At 38.9% G+C, this 21,284-nt stretch overlaps 1 protein-coding gene across 1 annotated transcript in view; it reads left to right on the top strand.

The window, feature by feature from the left end:
- Positions 1-21,284, top strand: part of nploc4 (NPL4 homolog, ubiquitin recognition factor) — a 68,516-nt gene that overhangs the window by 46,206 nt on the left and 1,026 nt on the right. The window contains exons 11-16 of the mRNA XM_028818326.2: positions 221-347; positions 2,522-2,682; positions 7,098-7,169; positions 10,553-10,645; positions 10,733-10,849; positions 11,725-11,827. Of these exons, the coding sequence (XP_028674159.1) occupies positions 221-347; positions 2,522-2,682; positions 7,098-7,169; positions 10,553-10,645; positions 10,733-10,849; positions 11,725-11,827 (673 nt within the window). The remainder of the gene's footprint in view (positions 1-220; positions 348-2,521; positions 2,683-7,097; positions 7,170-10,552; positions 10,646-10,732; positions 10,850-11,724; positions 11,828-21,284) is intronic.

Here is a 21,284-nt window from a genome sequence, read left to right as displayed (position 1 = left end):
GATAGATAGATAGATAGATAGATAGATACTTTATTGATCCCAATGGGAAATGCAGTATGTTGTTCATTGACTGCAGTCTTTTTCCCTTATCAAACAGGCTACTGGTGTATCAGTCTTAACATGGACAAAATCCAAACTGACAAAATGAACATGTTTGAAAAAGAGGCCTCTTCTTCACTATGCCATTTTTTTTCTCTCTGTCTTTCTGCATTGTCACTAGGATTCTTACTTCTTGAGTGCTGAAGAGTGCATAACGGCTGGCTATTTCCAGAATAAATATACCAATTCCTGCCGGTTGTCCCCTGATGGTCATTTTGGTTCAAAGTTTGTAACTGTGGTAGCAACTGGTATGGTGGTCTTTTTTCTTTCTTTGTGATTGTGTATAACTTGAATTTCCAAAACTGTAGTGTACAAGATGGCGAATCTTAAAACTTAATGTGGCTTCTGTCTAATTATAAAAGCTCATTAAAATCCTAGGTTTAGAAAAGGAAATGTGAAAAAAGTAAGTACACCTCATGATTTTTTTTTCCTTTTGTAACATTAGGACTTATCAAAATTAGATCTTCACTTAAATAGTATCTTTAGGTAAAGGAGATATGAGGCATCATGCCACATTTACATTTTATAGTCCATTATAGAATTTAAATAAACATAAATGCAAATACCACCCCTGCATTTGTCACCACCTCAAAGACCTACAGTTAGAATCGGGTGCAAATGACCAGAACATCATTAGAGAGGGGTACATGGAGGAACCGGTCTTATTTAAAATTAAGGCATTTAGTTTAGTTTGCTTTTTGACATATCAAAATTTGATCTTCATTTAAATAGTATCTATAGATAAAGGAGATATAATATGAGACATCATGCCACAATTACATTTTGTAGTTCATTGTATAATTTAAATAAGCATAAATGCAAATACCACCCCTGCATCTGTCGCCACCTCAAAGACCTACAATTAGAATCGGGTGCAAATGACCAGAACGTCATTAGAGAGGGGTTCATGGAGGAACCTGTCTTATGTAAGCCTAAGGCATTTAGTTTGCTTTTTGTTTTGGAAGTGTGCGTTACCACCATGCCACAATCGAAAGAGCTCCCTGAGGCCTTCAGAAAAAAGTGGTCGACTCACAGTCATCTATAAATTCTGCAGACTGGAAGCTGATCTACAAGTGCAGAAGATTTGAAGCATCTGCCAACTTTCCCAGGCTAGTCCACCCCAGCAAGTTTAGTCTAAGAGCAGAATGGATGCAACACACCCTTCAAATTTTGCACAGCTGAACGACTTCAGCATGAAGGAGTGGGGAGCATGTTCTACTAGTCAATGGCAGAGACGAGTAGACAGCTAACAGAAAAACATAGTTGAGGTTGTCTCTGCCATTGGGTGCAGTACCAGCTATTAGAGAGAGCCAAGGGCGGACTTGCTTTTTCCATACACCGATTTGGCATTTGTGTTTATTTTTAATTAAATTTATTGTTAAATCAAACAATCATTTTTCTTTTCAAATAACATCACCTTTATCTAACAGCACTGTCCAAATGAAGGTCAAACCTTAATACAGTGTATTCCCACAAATGTTAAACAAGAAAAAAAAAACATTTAATGGAGTGTACTTATTTTTTAACAGGACTATATGTTAACAAGAAACCTTACATAATTTAAATTAGTTTTACTGTGAAATGTTACTTAAAAAAGCAACAAGTTACATTCTTATCTTTCTTAAATGCCACCAAACTGATCAAAATAAAACTGCTTTCAGACAACGACGTATATTCTCACTAGTAACACTGAAGAGTAATTGGGATTAATATCTGCAAGTGCAGTGACTCTTGCATGCAATGCCCATATTAGCGTAAACCATTTTGGGCAGTGTGAGCAATAAAAGATTGTCGGCATGTACCATCTAACGTCTGTAGTTATACTTCTGTTTTCTTTTATCAAATCAACTCTTATTATAAACATGTGTGGGAGAAAAGCAAAAGCTGCTGTAAGGTGGCTTGAACTCTACATCAGTCAGAATAAAAAGTTGCCAAAAATGCAGTCCTGAATGCATAACAAATGAAATTTTGTTTATATTTTCAAGTTTTTAAAATAAAATGATAAACTGTTAGAAATATGTTTAGGTTTTTAATGCATGAATGTAATTATAGAAATCATTTAGATACATTGCTTTGCAAAACTATTCAGTTACCCTTGAAAATGTTTCAAATGTTGTTTAATTGGAAATTATACCTAAATATCTTGTTGCTGTATGTTTTGTTTTGTTTTGTACATGAATAAGAAATTTAAAAATCAAAGTTTTTTGTAGCAGATATCTTAAATATTTTTTTCTGCATAAGTATTCATACCCATGATAGTATTTTATTGAGTAACTACTACGATAACTGGGTAGGTGTCTGCTGCTTTTTCACCCTGCCTGTTAGTAATGCTTTCTCATTGCTTCTGGTAGATGTTTATACTGTGGTGTGAATGCCCACCACCCATCTGTTGTTCAAGTTCTTCACTTTTCTTTCTTTTCAGGTGGCCCTGATAACCAGGTGCATTTTGAGGGCTATGAAGTGTCAAATCAGTGCATGGCTTTGGTGCGTGATGAGTGTCTACTTCCATGCCGAGATGTGCCCGAGCTTGGGTATGTCAAGGAATCGAGCACGGAGCAATATGTGCCTGATGTTTTCTATAAAGTGAGTGCCCAACAGGAATGATGATGTCCTTCAAGTAATACTGAAATTATCTTAATGCTATTACTAAGAGCTGCACTACATCCATCCATCCATTTTCCAACCCGCTGAATCCAAACACAGGGTCACGGGGGTCTGCTGGAGCCAATCCCAGCCAACACAGGGTGCAAGGCAGGGAACAAACCCCGGGCAGGGCGCCAGCCCACCGCAGGAGCTGCACTGCACTTTCCTATATTTATTTTTAAAAATGTAACTAAAATACTGATTAGTGATCAGTATGAAAATTGTGTTTGTGTATTTTTATTGTGGTTGGAATTCTTTAAGTGACAGTGTTCTGTTTTCAATAGCTGGTGGATGTCTTGTGCGATGTTAAAGTTAACCGGAACTTTTCTGTCCTCATTTCTTAAATAACTTAATTGGTGCCACAACTCATCTGCGGCTAAGTCATACGAAGAAAACGTAGAGGCCTGTTTAATGGCTGCAGTTATGTGTTGCTGCGCAATCCAGTAGTGTAAGGACAAATTATGACAGAAACCTTGGAAGTTGTTAGTTTTGATTTTTTTTAGTTGAGGTACCTCTTGACTGAAGATCTGACTTTTCTGAAGGTGTCTTCTTGAGGATGATGTGTTTGTAATGATTAGTACCGGGGTGTTTGCAGTCAGCTCTTGAAGGTACAGTGGAACCTCAGGTCACAAACGTCTCTGAACACGTACAAATCGGGTTACGACCAAAAAGTTTGCCAAACTTTTGCATCTGTTCACGACCACACACTCGGGCGACGAACAAGCCAGTTTCCGTTCCGGTTCGTACGCGCCAATGATTTCCATACGTGTTCATTCTCACCCTGTGCATTTGCTGTGAACTCTTTGTGCTCTGTTTCGTTTCCCTTCCGGTTCGTACGCGCCGGTGATTTACACACGTGTTCAGTCTCTCCCTGTACAGTACATTGTTCTCGGTCAGACATGCATCGCACACAGGGGCTTTATCTCAAAACTGTAATCTCCTTTCCACCCAGTTCCTCCTCACTTCCTTCATGCCAGAACTCCACTCATGCAAGGTTAGTTTTCTTTTAGTTTTTGTATAAATTAAGGATTTTTTCAAATGTTCCTTTTTTTCCCCCTGTGCTTAAAACTCATTAAAAAAAGTGTTTACAGTGAGCGTTTCTTAATGCTATTAGCGTGAACTCTTGTAATGTTAGTTTTCTCTGTTCAAGGTTTTCTCAGTGTTATTCAATGTTTTTACATTTAGTTTACTGTTACACTGTGCATTCTATGGTATAATTAACTATTTCAGTGTTTAAAAATCTTTAAAAAAAACATTTGCATTCAGCTCGTACGGTCTGGAACGGATTAATTGTATTTACATACAATCCTATGGAGGGAAATTACTTCGGGTCACGACCAAATTGGGTTGCGACCAGAGTTTTGGAACGAATTACGGTCGTGACCCGAGGTTTCACTGTATACCTTTGACACAAAACCTTGTGATGTACAAAATATAAGGGATTCATTTTGACCATTTCATTTGTATATGCTTGATAATAACAATAAGCCTTACGGTATACCAATACACAAAGATTTGAATGTTATCATTCACAAAATAAGTCTTCACAAGTGAGCAGTTTTATTTTACTAAAACCAATATTTAGGATGCCATTGTAATTTCTACTTTAATTGTTAAACTGTCACACATGTTTGTGATGGGTCGCCACATGATTGTGTAGTAATAGGTAAGTTTGTCCAAGCACTACTTCTGTGACGAGTGATACACTACCCTGTGTTTAGCGCACCATTTACCGCAGTAGCTTGCGAAGCAATGTCGTTGACTCATCTCAGAAGGCCTTCGTTTCTATAGCAGGAAACAATAATGAATATCCCCCTGACGCTGTCTCCCCTGACGCAACCAGAGCAACAATCAAACTGAGATGACTGACCAGCAAACACACTTTTAAGAAATGGGCAGAGAGGAGGGAATGACACAGACAAGCCTGTGTGGTGAACAGACATTTAAAAATGTTGAAATAAAAGAAAGGGTGCCTCACAAGGATGTGATGATTTTCGGGGTGTTATGAAAGGTGAGTTTATAAGGTTGGGGTTTGTTTGTATATAGTGCCATGTCAGTGTTGTATACTTAACTAAGTTTCACGGGCAGTGGTCAACTGGTCAGGCTTCATTGTGTGTTCACTGCTACCGCATACATAAAATGTAATTCTGTAACAGAGGTGCAAAAACAATGTTGCATGCTTTGGCGAGGATGAATTCTCTCTCGTAACACTGTTTTAAAGTGCTTTGATAAATTTAAATTTAATGGTCATGGAGTCCCAAATAAGGCACATGACCTGCATTGTGAGGGAGCATCACTACGGCCATGTGGCGTGTTTCCCCCGAGGGTGATCCAGCTCGTAGGATCCTCATTGTTGGGGACCCAAGTGGCTGGACCAGGCCAAGGGGTCGCCCACGTAACACCTGGCTGCGGCAGATAGAGGGTCATTTCCGGAGGGTGGGACTGGACCGCATGTCTGCCTGGGGGGTTGCAAACCGGGATCCCGAGTTGTTTCGTCGTGTAGTGGGTGCGGCAACATGTTGTACCAGTGCATACTCCTCGACTTGACTTGACTTGACTTGGTCATGTGAAGGACTTGTTTGGACCATTGAGAACTGAAGATATCAAAAGGTTGGAACAAGATGTAAACATTCAGCATTATGTCAGTCAGTAACTTTAAACATTTCAAAGTAGACAGTTCACCGAATTATTCAAGATTTATTCTATCATCCATATAAACAAATAGTGCATACAATAAGTTAGCTACTCATTTACCGAGTTTATTGAATTATTAAATGAAATTTAGGATATGTGGATATTTGTAAATTTATTGATTTGAAAAACATTGTTCAAAAAAATGTTCTTTTACAAAAGGTAAACGAGCTGCATTGATTTATTTTTTGACTCCTTTTTTCTTTATCCGTCATCTAAGTAAAGTGACCATTCATATTATCCTTTCAAAAATCGTCACATCCTTGCTCTGCACCCCAAACATTTATTTCTATCGGCTTTATTAAAGCGTACACAAAGCCCTTAGACTTGAAGTGACGCACTTCTGGAATCTATTCCCTGTTTTGAATGATTATTATTTATTAATGATACATTTGCTTTCCACTTTTCTCTTTTAGTAATATTTATGTGAAAAAGAAGCTTGAAATAAAACGTAGAACATTGTCTTTTTTTTTATTATATGTCCATTGTTGTCTGTCTATTTATGGCTGTGCTTTCTTTGGTCCTATTATGGCACTGATGTTTCTTATTTGGGCCCTCGGAATGAAAGGTTTGAGAACCTCTGGTGTTGCAAACTGGGCAGCTGGGCCCAGATGCACATTTCCTGATCTTGTAAGATTTTTTTAAATCCATACATTTATTGTCCCATGCTTAAGAAAAAGAACATTTCATTCTGCACTTGGCATCATACTATATATGAAATTGCTCCGCAGCTGCATTCATTTTTTAGTTTGTGAAAGATTTATTTCTGTGATTACATATTAAAATGATACATTTTTAAAACACCACGATTTCTTCTTTAGCTTGCTCTTAAGCAGTCTGACTTACCTTACCTCTTAACTATCTGGAAATGCTGTCTCCATTGTTATAATGATTTTTTTTCAGGTTTTTAAAAACAATATCCTGTTACTTCTTTGAATTACTTTCCCTCTTACACCAAATGACCCCAAAACGGGCATTTAAATATGACAGTGCTGTCATTAGTTCTAAACAGGGCGTCACTTTTCTCAGACCACATTTTAGTAACGCAGTTGATATATTTTGTTCATTGTTTGAATTCATTTGAAAATGTCAGACTTGTTTATTATTGAAAGCATCTTTGTTGACTGTGGAATCTGTAAGATAGTAAAGCCAATTTTACAAAGTATTACAGAGTTTCTCGAACTAACAGTGACTGATTTTCTTGCACTGTTTTGTTTGTATTTTTTGCAAAAGTGAACAGCAGATCATTTTTTTCATTTACTTAACATTATGGTTTTAATTGTAAACCTGAATCGTAGTCTGGAAATGATATGTGCTGCATTTTTGGGTGAATTCTGAGAGGTAAATAACAAACGTAATGAGTGGCATAGCAGTAATTGGTTTCCATCCTTTTGTGGATGTGTTTCAACTTACTTTGCCTTCAGTAGTTTTTCCTTACATCTTGTTCCCAGTTCCCTCTAATCTTTTTTTAATTTAAGGTTTAACTTTCTGGATGTGAAAATGATTGTTTTGATGACTTGTTTGATAAAAAGAACCAAAATTAAATATTTGCTTCTATCTTTTGGGCTTTTTTATTTTCGTTTCCTTTCATTCCAGGTCAACATAGTATTTTTTTTTTTCCTATCAACAATACTGAACGTTCCTTTTTTTTTTTCTCCCCAAAGGATAAAGATAAATTTGGCAACGACATCACATACTTGGCGCGACCACTCCCTGTGGAGTACCTAATTATAGATGTGAGTATTGGTATTGTCTTCCAGTTTCGTATGAAATGACGGCCACAGGAGTTACCACTTCTTTATGTTTGTCTTTACATAATTCATACAACATGTTTTACATTCTTGATTTGAAATGCCTCCGTATTATCCTGTTTACTTTATTTAGGCTATCATATACACATAGAAAACACAGCCCGACTTCTTCGAAATCTCTCCTGCAGGCCACCCAAAGTGTCAAATGTTTGATATGGTAGAGCACAAAAATGTAGAATCTGAGGGCCTAACCACACCACGTAACTCCTGTCGTTGGAGCCACAGTATCTATGATTACCGGACCTTGCGCTTTTTTTTTTTTTTTTAGAAGGTAAATTTTGCTTTTTAAAAGTTCAGATAATGAATCAAAAAGGCTGTTTCACAAATTAATTCTCCGATCTGCTACACTCAACCTGTGTTCTTGTCAGCATTCTTAAGAAACATGATTATAAAGCCAGAAAAATTAGTGGAATTCACTGTGCCAGCTACTACTACTACTAATAATAATAATACGTTTTATTTATATAGCACCTTTCCCATGCTCAAGGCACTTCAGAGTTTAAGAAAGAACAGCAGGGTATACAGTATATAGCATTGTATTAAACCAAATAAATAAAGAAGAGTAAGGTAGTAATTCAGAGAATAGCCAAACAGACAACTAATTGATGATCTAGCACACACACACACAGGTTACATGAGCAACTTGACATACAGGTAAACTGAGAGAAGGGTGATAAAGTCAGGTACAGCAAAAAGTCTTCCTGAACAGATGAGTTTTGAGTTGTTTTTTAAAAGAATTCACTGAGTCAGTTGATCAAATTAATTTCTAGTTTGCCAAAGTTGCTTGCTGTTGACTCATTTTATTCTCTTATTTTTCAAACATAGCACAATTACTGCCAGTTTCTTGCACATATACTCCGAACGTCTGAAACCTTTGATCGATAAATTCCTCTTCTGATGCCCTTTTAGTAAAACCGTTCCTTTACAACATTCAAACCAACCCACAAAGCATTATCATAAATTGCCTTTGGGTAAACAGGTGATCTTTCAGTTAGCAGTGGAAACATCCTGCACTACTTTAAATGATAGCGTGAGGCTGAATTTAAAATATGTAGACTTGTGATCAAAAAGTCGCTCCATGATGCCTTCTTTTTGTGACCTGATGCTGCAGCTTCACACTAAACAACTCCACCAGAAGTGTTGTATCAGCTAGCGCTGTATTATTATCTTTATCTGTAATTAAAATGCATCAAGTATACTGGTAGAGTGATGCACAACGTGTCTGCTAAGGCAGTTAGTATAGCACAGCAAAGGCTGCAAAATAAATTAAACCTAAGTGAAGGTCATATTATTGTTTATTTTAAACACGTCTCTAATAATATTCGACCTCTCCCTTTAAAAATACTCGTAAACAGTGGGCCAAAAAGTATAATTTTCTAAAGGAAAAAAGTGTTCCACACCTATCTGTTTTACTGAAACGGAAACCCAACTGAAAATACCAAGTGTCTGTTTTTGACTCCTGAGTTTCAGCTGGTCTCAAGAGCACAGATTCTTATGAACTGATGCTTAGGATGACACTTTGCCAGTTTTCCGATCAAGGTATAAAACAAATCTGATGTAGAAAGAATAAGAATCCGTCTGCAGTACATTAGTTCTGCTATACAATCACCTAGCACTGAAAAGAGGATTTTTTTTTTGTTTGATTAAAATGATGTATTTGAGTTCAAAGATATAAAAAGGCAAACTGCAAAAAAGAAATTTGTACAAAAAGCACACTTTAAGTAAGTGGTGGTGACTAAACCAGTGTACACATCATTAACTTGGCTACAAGCCTCTCTGTGAATTATGTAGCGGTGGCCACTGAGTCATCAGGCTGGACAGGGTAGTTTTGATCCTTAATTTATAAGCTAATTTATAATCAAGACCTCTACAATTCACCATAGCATGCTGTCAATCAACTTCTGGGCCAAATCCTGACTTCGTCACCAAACTGTCATTGTCTCACGCCAACAGTAAAGCAGCCTGAAACCAGTCATGTGTGGGGTTGTTTCTCAGCCAAGGCAGTGGGTTCACTAACAATTTTGCCCAAGAACACAGCCATGAATGAAGAATGGCAGTAAAACCTCCTCCGAGAGCAACTTCTTACTACAGTTTAAGCAAAAGAAGATTAAGAGGAGACCTGATTAAAGTGTTTAAAATTATGAAGGGAATTAGTCCAGTGGGCCGAGTCTGTTATTTTAAAATGAGTTCATCAAGAACACGGGGACACAGTTGGAAACTTGTGAAGGGTAAATTTCACACAAACATTAGGGAGTTTTTCTTGACACAAAGAACGATAGACACTTGGAATAAGTGACCCAAGTAGTGTGGTGGACAGTAAGACATTAAGGACTTTCAAAACTCGACTTGATGTTTTTTTTGGAAGAAATAAGTGGATAGGACTGGTGAGCTTTGTTGGGTTGATTGTCCTGTTCTCGTCTGGATTGTTCTAATGTTCAACCATCCAAGAACAGTTTGGTGACCAACAATGCTTTTTCCAGCATGATGGAGCACCACACCATAAGGCAAAAATGACAACTAAGTAGCCTGGGGAGCAAAGCATCGAAATTTTGGGTCCATGGCCAGGAATCTCCCATTGAGAACGTGTGGTCAATCCTCAAGAGGCGGGTGGACAAATAAAAACCCACCATTTCTGACAAACTCCAAGCATTGATTGTGCAAGAATGGGCTGCCATCAGTCAGGATTTGGCCCAGAACTTGATTGACAGCATGCCAGGGCAAATTGCAGAGGTCTTGAAAAAGAAAGAAGGGCCAGCACTGTAAATATCAACTCTTTGCATAAACTTCATGTAATTGTCAATAAAAGCCTTTAAAACTTATGAAATTGTTGTAATTCTACATTAGTCTACCATCGAAACATTTGACATAAAGATCTAAAAACACTGAAGCAGCAAACTTTGTGAAAACCAACACTTGTGTCATTCTCAAAACTTTTGTCCACGACTGTACAATATTAAATACTACTTTTTTTGCATTGTATTTTTTTTTTTTTTTTTTTTTTTAGAGAATAAAAAATTAGCTGAGATAGAAGAAAGTAGAGTCCAGAAACGTTTAGATTTTCTTCATCTGAACCTATAATACAGAATTGTTGGTAACCTTTCTTGTAAAGTTTTAAAGTTACATAGTGAACGGCTACCAATCCTTAACATGCTTGAACACTCTGGGATGAGAGGTTGAATACAACATGTCAGGGAAGTAAAGAGTGAAACACATCAACTATGCAGCATTTGAGCAGGCTGCATTTTATTTTCTTTTTAGACCTTTGTCATTTTTGTTTTGTTTAATCAACCTCTCTCACTTTCTATCAGATAACGACAACTTTCCCTAAAGATCCTGTGTTCACGTTCACATCCATGCACCGCTTCCCTATTGAGAATCGAGACGTGCTAGGAGAAACCCAGGTAATCCTATAAGTGGGGAATTGAAGATCACTTTTTATTTTCATTGACTTGAACTTCATTGAGCTCAGAATGCTTTCTTTCCTGTAGGATTTTCATAGCTTATCTACGTACCTCTCCCAAAACACATCCACAGTGTTCCTTAATGTTGTCTCAGACTTCCATCTTCTTCTTTTCCTGGTCACCAATGACATTATGCCTCTTGGGGTGAGTATCTGATTTATTATTTGTGTGGTGGTCAGTCTTTTACCCAATTCATTTAGCACTTACCTATTTGCAATGAAAATGCAGAACTGGCTGAAGGTTTGCAAATCATTGCCAACATAATAAGCATCTGGGAAAAACGCCTTCCTTAATAACACTTTATAGATTGATTTCGTAATTTCCTTCTTAGCTGTGCTTGTGTTATAAGGTTCAACACAACTGAGTTGTGGGGTCTGGCATCTTCCCAGTCTCTGGATCTGATTAACCTACGTAATGATCTGGCAAGCCAAGATTGCGTGTGACTTGTTTAAACATCTCCCAATCAGTATGGGGCTCTATGGAAGCTCAGATTTGTGTGCGAACATGCCAGGCTGCCAGTGTGTGGCTGGAGATCAGGGTACTTTACCTGAACTCAGCCAACAGTGGCTCATTTTGAATTTAGGAAAGAGGTTCACTACTGCTGGTCTAGCCTGTTCTCACCAGCAGTGTCATGCCATCTTAAGCTATCAGGGTGACTGGCCTACTGAGGGCACAGCAGTCTGATGTCCGAACTGAAACAACTTGGCAGAAGACAGTGTTAAAAGAAGCAGGCGAGACAAATCCACAGAGTTAAGCTGCTCAAATAGTTTTAATTCACAATAGCTTTACCAGAACAAACATGATTCACATCATGAGCATGCAGTCTGGGAAAGCAGAAGAAGAATTCAAATAGAAGAAGAAATAAACTAAAATGTTATCGCAACACTGCAGGAGAATCACCTCACATGTGTTTTATGTTATGCATATGTGCTGAAAATTCAGACCAGAAGTTTGTTTGCATGTACATATTTGATTTCTGAATCAAATCAAATATGTGCATCTTTCCCACTGCCTTACAGGACAGCATTGGCCTATTATTGGACGCTGTGAAGACATCAAATGAGGAGCTTGCCCAGACGTGGACAAAGTCAGAGCAGTGGGCAACAATTGAGCAGCTATGTGGTAAGAACATTCCAAGGACCTAACATGCCATGTGGCTTAGCTTGAGTGTATTATCAGTGTGGGTTTTTTATGTTGATATCTTAATCTTTAAAATTGGTTATGTTTTACCTAAATTGGGCAGTGCTTTCTCATATATTCACAGACACTTGGACATTACTGTTTTTTTTTTTTATCAATTCTGTGTTCTACAGCTTCAGTACAGATAAATATGATCAATTCTAGCATGTTCCAAAATATTAAATTTCCCTTCCTCTGTTATTTTTCAGAAGTTAACATTAAAAAGGTTTTGGTTAAATAAGTTTTAAAATTTCAAAGGTTCTATGTACTATATACAGGGGGTCCTCGGGTTATGACACAGGTCCGTTCTTACAACAGTGACGTAACCCAAATTTTGGTGTAAGTCGAAACACACCCTGGCTTAAGTCACTTACCTATCCTAACACATTTGCAAAATCATAATCTAGAACATAACACAACTAAGCCACAGAAAAAGGACCTAAATATACTGTACTGTACACTGTACTGTAGTAACAGAAAAAACATTCCATACCTTTATTCCTTCTGATCTCTTTACAATGTCTAATTTCACTTCCATCGTGATGGCTTTCCTCTTCTTCAAAGCACTAGAATCTGAAGACTCAGACTTTCGTTTAGGAGCCATTATAAGGGCTAAAAAGTCGACAAACGAAGCAACACAAACGGAAAACCTCCTCCATACGCAACCAAACTAGTTTGTCAACTCCCTCACTCATACGCCGCGTTACTGCGTATTCTTCTGCTGCGCACAACCAAAGTAGTCTGTAAGTATGACGCTAACGGCGTAAGCCGAAACACTCACGTCTCAATTTTTTTACGTTTTTATGGGAGTGAGAGTTGTAAACTCGAAACATCATATGTCGAGACGCTGTAACCCGAGGACCCCCTGTATATATGGTTTGTGTAACTAGAAATGGTAGTCTTTCTGTGGCATGTTTTAAATCTGTGTGCTTTGCAAAAAAAACTCAAAAACAATTTCCTAGTGAAAAACTAATGTCGTTTTAATATGTGGTAAATTGGAAGAATAAGGGCTCATTATACTTTACATTCAGAACACGTACACACACACATCATGGCTGCCACATGTTCCCAGCGTTCATTTGACGCATCGTCTGAGCAGGTCCGCAGAAATTAACGCAACGCGGGCGCAAGTTGCAGTACCAGCAAAAAGTCAGTGGCCGGGGGGGGGGGCGTAGTCGCAGTGTGATAAAAGTTGGAATGTGACGTCCGAGTCTCTGGTTACTATCTACATGTGACAGAAAGCCGCAATGCGGATCCTACAGGATCGATGTGCGCGCTTCGATGTTTCATGAATGGTTCGATGTGGTCAAGCAAAATGCTGACATATAAATGCATTCGTGGTGCTTTTATATTCTAGCGATTCATATTCCCGATCGTAATGACACGATACATTTTAAAAGTCTCAAATACCATCTATTGTGCCATCTTTTTTTTCTGAGGCTTCCTCCTGACCTGACAGCAGCAGCAAACAGCAAAAGATCACCATACACATTAAATATATGACATTCCAACTCTCTGCACATTTAGAATCCTTAGATTTATATTTGATATCACTTTCATGATGAAATACATTAAAGTATTATGTTAATTACGTTAATTTCGTTTAAATAATGAATACTGTTAATAATTGCACACATGGGGGTGACACAGTGACGGAGCGGTAGCACTGCTGTCTCGCGGGGAGTCACCTCGCTGGTATTCTCTGCCTGGAGTTTGCATGTTTTCCTGCTGGGTTTCCACACTGTGCTCCGGTTTCCTTCCAAAGATATGCGGATGTGGTGACACTAAAATGACACCAGTGTGTTTGTGAGTGTTTGTATTAACCTTGCGATGAGCTGATGCCCCATCTAGGGATTGTTTCTGCCTCGTGCCCAATGCCTGCTGGAATGGGCACATCCCTGGATTGATGGATTTAATCATTAAACATCCTTTTCAGAGATATTGCTGTAAGGTGTCATTGGAATTTAATTGGTTTTCCAGGCAATTCACAACACAGCGAAGCCGAACCTGTGATCACCGTGCTAGTATCTCTCACTGCCACCTGCTGGATTCCTCCAGTTTTACGTAAAGTACATACGCAAGTATAAACAGTACAACGCTTGCATAGCAGGAGCGTACGTTGGAGCATGCGTCGCGTCGTGTGAAGTATAAACCTGGCCTAAGAATAGAACCCAACATTGGAGCCACTGAATGTTGCAGTAAGGTAGTAATACTCCCTAGTCATTGCACTTAACAATAGCGACATGTTGATTAGCACATTCAAGTAAGTTTTACTGCATCCTGTACATACGGCAATACTCACGTTATAAAACCTTTCATCTGAGGTAGAAAGTGTGGAGCAGCAAACCCAACATTAATAAAGTAGACACAATGTCCTTGGCTCCATACCCACCTTGTCATCTCTGTTCCTAAACACTAGAATTACCAGAGTCTACGAAAAAACTTGTAGATCCGGCCCACCTTAAAACCATTCGCACCCCTCCGCCAGCGTCCTTTGTCCTCTAAATGTGCCGATAAAAACAAGCTGCAAGCAGCCGGCAATTCCATCCCCCCACCGACTTTTAACGTGCACGAGCATCTCCCAGCTCATGCCTTGATTGATTATCTGGAAGTGAAGTGGAGTTTTAGAGTGGAAATAATAGATCGTTATTTGGAACACACGCATTTCATGTGTGTACCGTTTCTACAGTAATCTGTGTAAACACATTGTTATAACAAACTTTTTCATATTTTAGTAATAAATGTTACAAAATGTAGGCATAAACTATAGAATGTGTGAAGCAGCATGAAGTCCAAACATTAAATAAACACTTTCACAAAAGGTTCAAGAACAATACAACAGCTTCCGTGGCGTAGCGGTAAGATTTGCTGTCTCAGAGCGCAGCAGGCTTACTGTCCATCAGAAGACCAGAGTTTGATTCCCCGTTGAGGAGAAAGTGTTCTTTTTTTTTTTTTTTTCTTCTTCTTTTTTCTTTTTAACCTCAAATGGACATAAAATTTATAAATTGGTATGTAATGTCAGTTAATGAGATCGTTATATTTTCATGTGGGATGCTCCTTTTAAAATATTTTTTAACAATAGAGACTGCAATTAACATGAACAAGTGTCCTTATAACTGTTATTTTTAAGATCCATAACACACACACAGACAGACAGACAGACAGCACTGCGTAATAGAGAGACAGACAGGCAGAAAAGTCACTAGATATATAAATAGAGAAGGCGCATGTACTGAAAGAAAGAAGAAAGATCAACATCTGCGTTGATCCTGCTGCACTGAATAAGCTCACGCGCTCTTAACATTCCTCCCCGATCTGACTGTAAGTACCAGCGCAAGTACAGACGCCAACCAAGTGTATGTGTGTACTACATAGTATTAACAAAAAGAGCAGCTTACTACTGAAAACAGCAAATATAGGAGTGAGTGGGGATCGAACCGGGGACTCTTCATCACACTTGGTTTGCGTCTGTATTTGCGCTGTTACTTAGAGTCAGATCGGGGGGTGGATGTTAGAGCGCATGAGCTTATTTAGTGCTGTAGGATCAACGCACATGTTGATCTTTTTTTTCTTTCAGTAATAGCGCCAGCATTAATCCACACCCGATCTGACGCTGTTCGTTTTCAAATAATATTGCATTAGTGCGATGATGTTTTCACATATATTGTCATTCTTTCAGGTGTGTAATAAAAACAACAGCATAGAGAGAAGCTTGTACATTGTAACAGGTACACACGTTGTAAATGTAGGAAGGACGATCCTTGCGTGTGTGTGAACAGTTAACATTTGAATCTGATGATTGCATATAGCACTGAACTTACTGCTCTGTACTATTCTATCCTCTGCATGTCCTGGAGTACAAAAGAAACAGCATACAGCAACATGTGGGGACTGGCAAGATTGGGGGAAAAAAACACGCAGTCACTGATTACAAACCGCAAGATGTTATGCGAATGAATATGAATAATATGAATAATGTTGCATTCGTGCCACAAAGTTTTCTGAAATGTACTATACAGGTCATAAAACGAATAATTCCAAATATCATATATACCTACGTCAGTGTTTTTTTGACATCATACACCATAAGGTGCACACTAATTCAGCATGAGCAGGAACACTCAATAAAACTGAATAAAAAAAAAAGTCAAGTGACGGTGAGATACGAAGAAGGCAGACTCACCAGTGTTTGTGTGTCAGCTTTAATCCCTCCAGATGAGAGAATGTCCAGTTCCATTGTCTCAAAACACCACTCACTTCTCCAGTTCTACCGTTTCAAATGAAAAATAACAGCGTCAGATCCCAGGGTGGGGGTGCTGTAGTATGTATCGTGATCGTGATTTAGAGAGAATAGAAGTTAAAAAAAGGTAACTTTTACAAGTCCTATAAATGCACACCATGTGTTACAGACGCAAACCAAATGTATGTGTGTAATGTATAATTTTAACAAAATGAGCAGCTCACTACTGAAAACAGCAAATATAGGAGTGAGTGGGGATCGAACCGGGGACTCTTGATTACAAGTCAGCAAATCTTACCACTATGCCACTGAAGCTGTTATCTATTCCTTGAATCTTTTGTGAACGTGTTTACTTGATCTTTGGACTTCAGGCTTCATATATTATATAGTTTATGCCTACATTTTGTCATTTACTACTAAAATACGAAAAATGTTTGTTTTAAAAATGTGTTTACACAGATTACTGTAGAAACGGAACACACATGAAATGCGTGTGTTCCAAATAGCGATCTATTATTTCCACTCTAAAACTCCAGCACTTCAGTCACTCCCAGATAATCAAACAAGGCATGAGCTGGGAAAACTTAGTGAACATTCTGCGGCGGTGGGGGATGGAATAGCCGGCTGCTTGCTGCTCGTGTTAATCGGCACATTTAGAAGACAAAAGAGAAGTGAGTACAGTTTTAAGGTGGGTTGGATCTACGAGTTTTTTCGTAGACTCTGGTAATTCTAGTGTTAAATGCTCCTGGCACTTTCTCGCACATATTCTGGCAGTGTCCCCTCAGTGACTTCTCTTTGGTGCTTTGGTGGTCAGATCTCTTTCTTCAATGGTTTCTGTTCAGGTTCTCCTTCATGAGTGGATTTCTCCACTCTGTCCTTCTCTGCACTGCAGCACAAGGTAATCATTCCAGCACCTATTGAACAACCTTATTGGTGGCCTTTGTTAGAAATCACCCAATTCTGTCACTTTGTCCCAATGGAAGCCATCATTCTGTAACTTACTCCTCCTGGATCTTTCTGCATTGCAGATCAACAACTCATCTAGTTTTACATTTCAGAGATGGCTTACTGCAGTTCACTTGATCATGAGCTGGGTTTGGTTATCCCCGATGTCGTTTCCTAGCTCTTTTCATTGTGTTCTGTTATGATTCAATTAAATATGTTTTATAAAAATTTGGTTTCAAGAAAACATGTGAAAAGGGTCACTCAGAAAACACATCATAAACATTTATGGCTGATATAACACACCATTTAAGAAATGATGGGCAGAATTTTAACATTGTACATTTTGAAGCCTCCTCGAGAAAGAGCTCCACTGAAGAGGAACCACAATACTAAATGAGAACCTCATAATAGTTCACCGTTCAGGTAGCTATCTGACAGGTTAATTCTCGGTATGCAGCAAGTATCTTTAAATGTTGGAATGCGTATTTGGGTAAAACAGTAGTTGGATATCAGTTTTGATATCAAAGTAGGAAACTTTAAAGTTGGCTCAGCAGAGGTGTGATCCTTGCAGCTGGTTTGGGTTAGTTGGGTTAGTGGTAACTTTGGAATGTTAGCTTTTATGCTTTCATTCACTACGCCCAGCTGAAGTCACCTGAAGTAAAGCTTGGTAGTGTACTTTGAGCCACAATCACATTATGTGACTCCTAGTCAGTGGGTATGTTAGACTTGCTCACTGCGGATGCTTGTCTCGTTGCCAGACCATGTCAGTTTACACAAGTGAAAATCACTGGACATGCCACAATTAGCCACCGAGTGCCTACCTTCCAGCACAGCAGTGCTCGCCCCCTTTTGTTGTAGCCAGTAGCATGCCGCCTGACAGAGCCAGCAGTGCTGTATGAAGGGTTAACAGGTACGACAAGTTTTGCCGCAATCTTAGCCCTCTTTTTCTTTTTCCCATTCTGTCATAATGCATAAAAAGATAAAACATCAGAGAGACAAGCCTCTTCTCTGTTTGTGAGGTGCAAAACACCCACGTGTCTTATTTCTTGTATTCTATGCACTGTATTTATGGACAAGCGTTCATTGGCTGCCAGCTCTCCAACACTCAGAGCATGTCCCTTTAACTAAAGGCAAAAGCAGACCTGCTTGATTTCGTCATAGAGTCATTGACTAGTTGGAGTGAGTTAATGGGCATGTCGCATTGCACAACTGGCTTCACTGGAGCATACAGCATAAAGAAGAGGGACGCCTCACGCCTGGACAAACTGGTGAGGAAGACGGGCTCTATTGTAGGTACGAAGCTGGACAGTTTGACATCCGTGGCACAGTAACGGGCGCTGAGCAGACTCCTGTCAATCATGGAGAATCCACTGCATCCACTGAACAGGATCATCTCCAGACAGAGGAGCAGCTTCAGCGACAGACTGCAGTCATTGTCCTGCTCCACTGACAGACTGAGGAGATCGTTCCTAACCCACACTATGCGACTCTTCAATTCCACTCAGAGGGGGTGAACATTAACATTATACAAAGTTATTGTCTGTTATACCTGCCTCACACTCTCTACCTTGCACTTTGTAGCCTGCACTGCATTTTTATCACTCTTTAATTTAATATTGTTAATATCAGTATGCTGCTGCTGGAGTATGTGAAATTCCCCTTGGGGATTAATAAAGTCTATCTGTCTATCTATCTTATCCTGCCTACTATGCTAACATTAAAATCTATCTATCTATCTATCTATTATATAGTGCCTTTCACATCCATCTATCTATCTGTCTATCTCTCTCTCTCTCTCTCTAATCCTGCCTACTACACTAAAATTAATATCTATCTATCTATCTATCTATCTATCTTGTCCTGCCTACTACATCCATCCATCCATTTTCCAACCCGCTGAATCCGAACACTAAAAGGAAAATCTATCTATCTATCTATCTATCTATCTCTATCTCTATCTATCTATCTCTATCTCTATCTCTATCTCTATCTCTCTCTCTCTCTCTCTCTCTCTCTCTCTCTCTCTCTCTCTCTCTCTCTCTCTCTCTCTCTCTCTCTCTCTCTCTCTCTCTCTCTCTCTCTCTCTCTCTCTCTCTCTCTCTCATAGTGCCTTTCATATCTATCGTTATGCAAGTGAAGGTCACGTAATGCAGTGTTTCCCACCCTCGGTCCTGGGGGCCCACTGTGGCTGCAGGTTTTTGTTCCAACCAGCTTCTGTTTTTAATTGGACCCCTGGACTAATTAAGTGATGTGTTATTATATCCCAAGCTCTAATAATAATAATTCTTTACATTTATATACTGCTTTTTTCACTAGTCAAAGCGCTCTCCACACAGGGAGGACCCGGAAAGCGAACCCACAATCTCTTTACTGCAAAGCAGCAGCACTACCACTGCTCCCCCTGTGAGGGTGTTGAACAATATAGAAATTAGAAAACTAAGTTTGGTAAAAAAAAATATATATTAAAATGTACCAAGCAGTTAAAAGGGAATACAGTGGAACCTCGGTTTGCGAGCATAATTCGTTCCGGTAACGTGCTTGTAGTCCAAAGCACTCGTATATCAAAGTGAATTTCCCCATAAGAAATAATGGAAACTCAGATGATTTGTTCCACAACCCAAAACTATTCATATAAAAATGATTAATACAAAATGTAAAGTAAAAATACATAAAACAAATTAACTTGCACTTTACCTTTGAAAAGAATCATGGCTGGTGTGAGTGAGTTTCTAAACTCTTGTGGGATTGCACCCAACGGGACGACACGCAGAACAGCCTCCCGAAGCAATCGCAGTCTCCCAGCGCTGTAGCAGTTCACCGTAAAAGCGAATCCGAAAAGATCGCGGACATGCTATAAGCGCCTGCCGTCAATGGGTGATACAAAGAACAAGGAACATTACAAATGCGCAGGGCCCTGCCTGACTGCTGTTTCTGTGTATAAAAAACCGCGCTGTTGCCGTTTCAAGCTGAATAAAGCTGGTGTTGCTAAAGTACTGAGACTCAGCTTTGTGTTTTAGGGTGCAAGACGGGGACTCGCACGTCACAGCACACACACACGCGTGCGCACACAGTCACAATGCTAATGCTGTAGTAAACACTATAAGCTCGTACGGATGTTGACTATATGAGTGAGGCACGCTGACTCAGACGGAGAACAGGAGACGATTGCCCACAATCCCGCAGTGAGAGAGAGAGAAGAACCATCAGCTCAGTTGTGATCACATGACGCTCAGCAGACAAACTACTCGTACTGCAAGACCTCGCTCGTTTATCAAGTCAAAATTTATTACAAATTTTTGCTCATCTTGCAAAACACTCGTAAACCAAGTTACTCGCAAACCGAGGTTCCACTGTAATTTATTTTTGTCTTTTTAACAATATTTTCATCTTGATTTTCTAGGTGTTGTAATTGTTTAATTAATCCTTTATTTACTAATTAGTGGGTCTGATGCTAAATTAGTTGCAGCCTTTGCTTATTCCGTTTTGTTTGCCAGCGTGTCTGCTCTGCTCATTTTTAATTGTCATTAATAAGACACAACGAAGGGGAAAAACTGCACAGAGAAAGGGCAAAATAGAATGAAATCAACAAAAGAGAGTTAAGCATTTAAATCTATGGCAAAAGCAGAAATATTTCTAAATGTCTTATAAATGTAAAGATCATGCTGCTGTGCTTTTCTGAATGTAGAATAAAAGAAAAATTCCAGCTAATTAAATGAGATCAGCGTGTTATCAGGTGTTGTCACTGATTAGGAGGCTGGTTGGAACAAAAACCTGCAGCCACAGTGTGCCCCCCAGACCGAGGTTGGGAAACACTGTCCCCTTAATTACCCCATTTGGCTTTTTGCAGTATTCAACAAGGAAAGTAGTAGCCTTTTTCATATAACACGATGAACATTTTTCATAAATCTTTCTTGTTCTGTGTGGCACTAATTGTCAAAGTCAAAGCGAACTTTATTGTCATCTCAACCATATATAAGTATACAGGTAGATGAAATTGCGAAGCTCAGGGTCCACAGTGTAACAACATGAAGTGCAAATAATAAATTAAAAATAGTATTTAAATTTAAAATTAAAACACAAACAAGACAAGACAAAGACGCAACAGCAATATTGACGTGTGGTAAGCAATATGAACATTAATGCAATGTATGGTATTTGCAATCTAGATACATAAATATAGTCAATAGATATCCATCCATCCAGTATCCAACCCGC

This window comes from Erpetoichthys calabaricus, chromosome 14, assembly GCF_900747795.2.
Source record: "Erpetoichthys calabaricus chromosome 14, fErpCal1.3, whole genome shotgun sequence".
NCBI classification, from domain to species: domain Eukaryota; kingdom Metazoa; phylum Chordata; class Cladistia; order Polypteriformes; family Polypteridae; genus Erpetoichthys; species Erpetoichthys calabaricus.
This window is presented reverse-complemented; position numbering and strand designations above follow the sequence as displayed.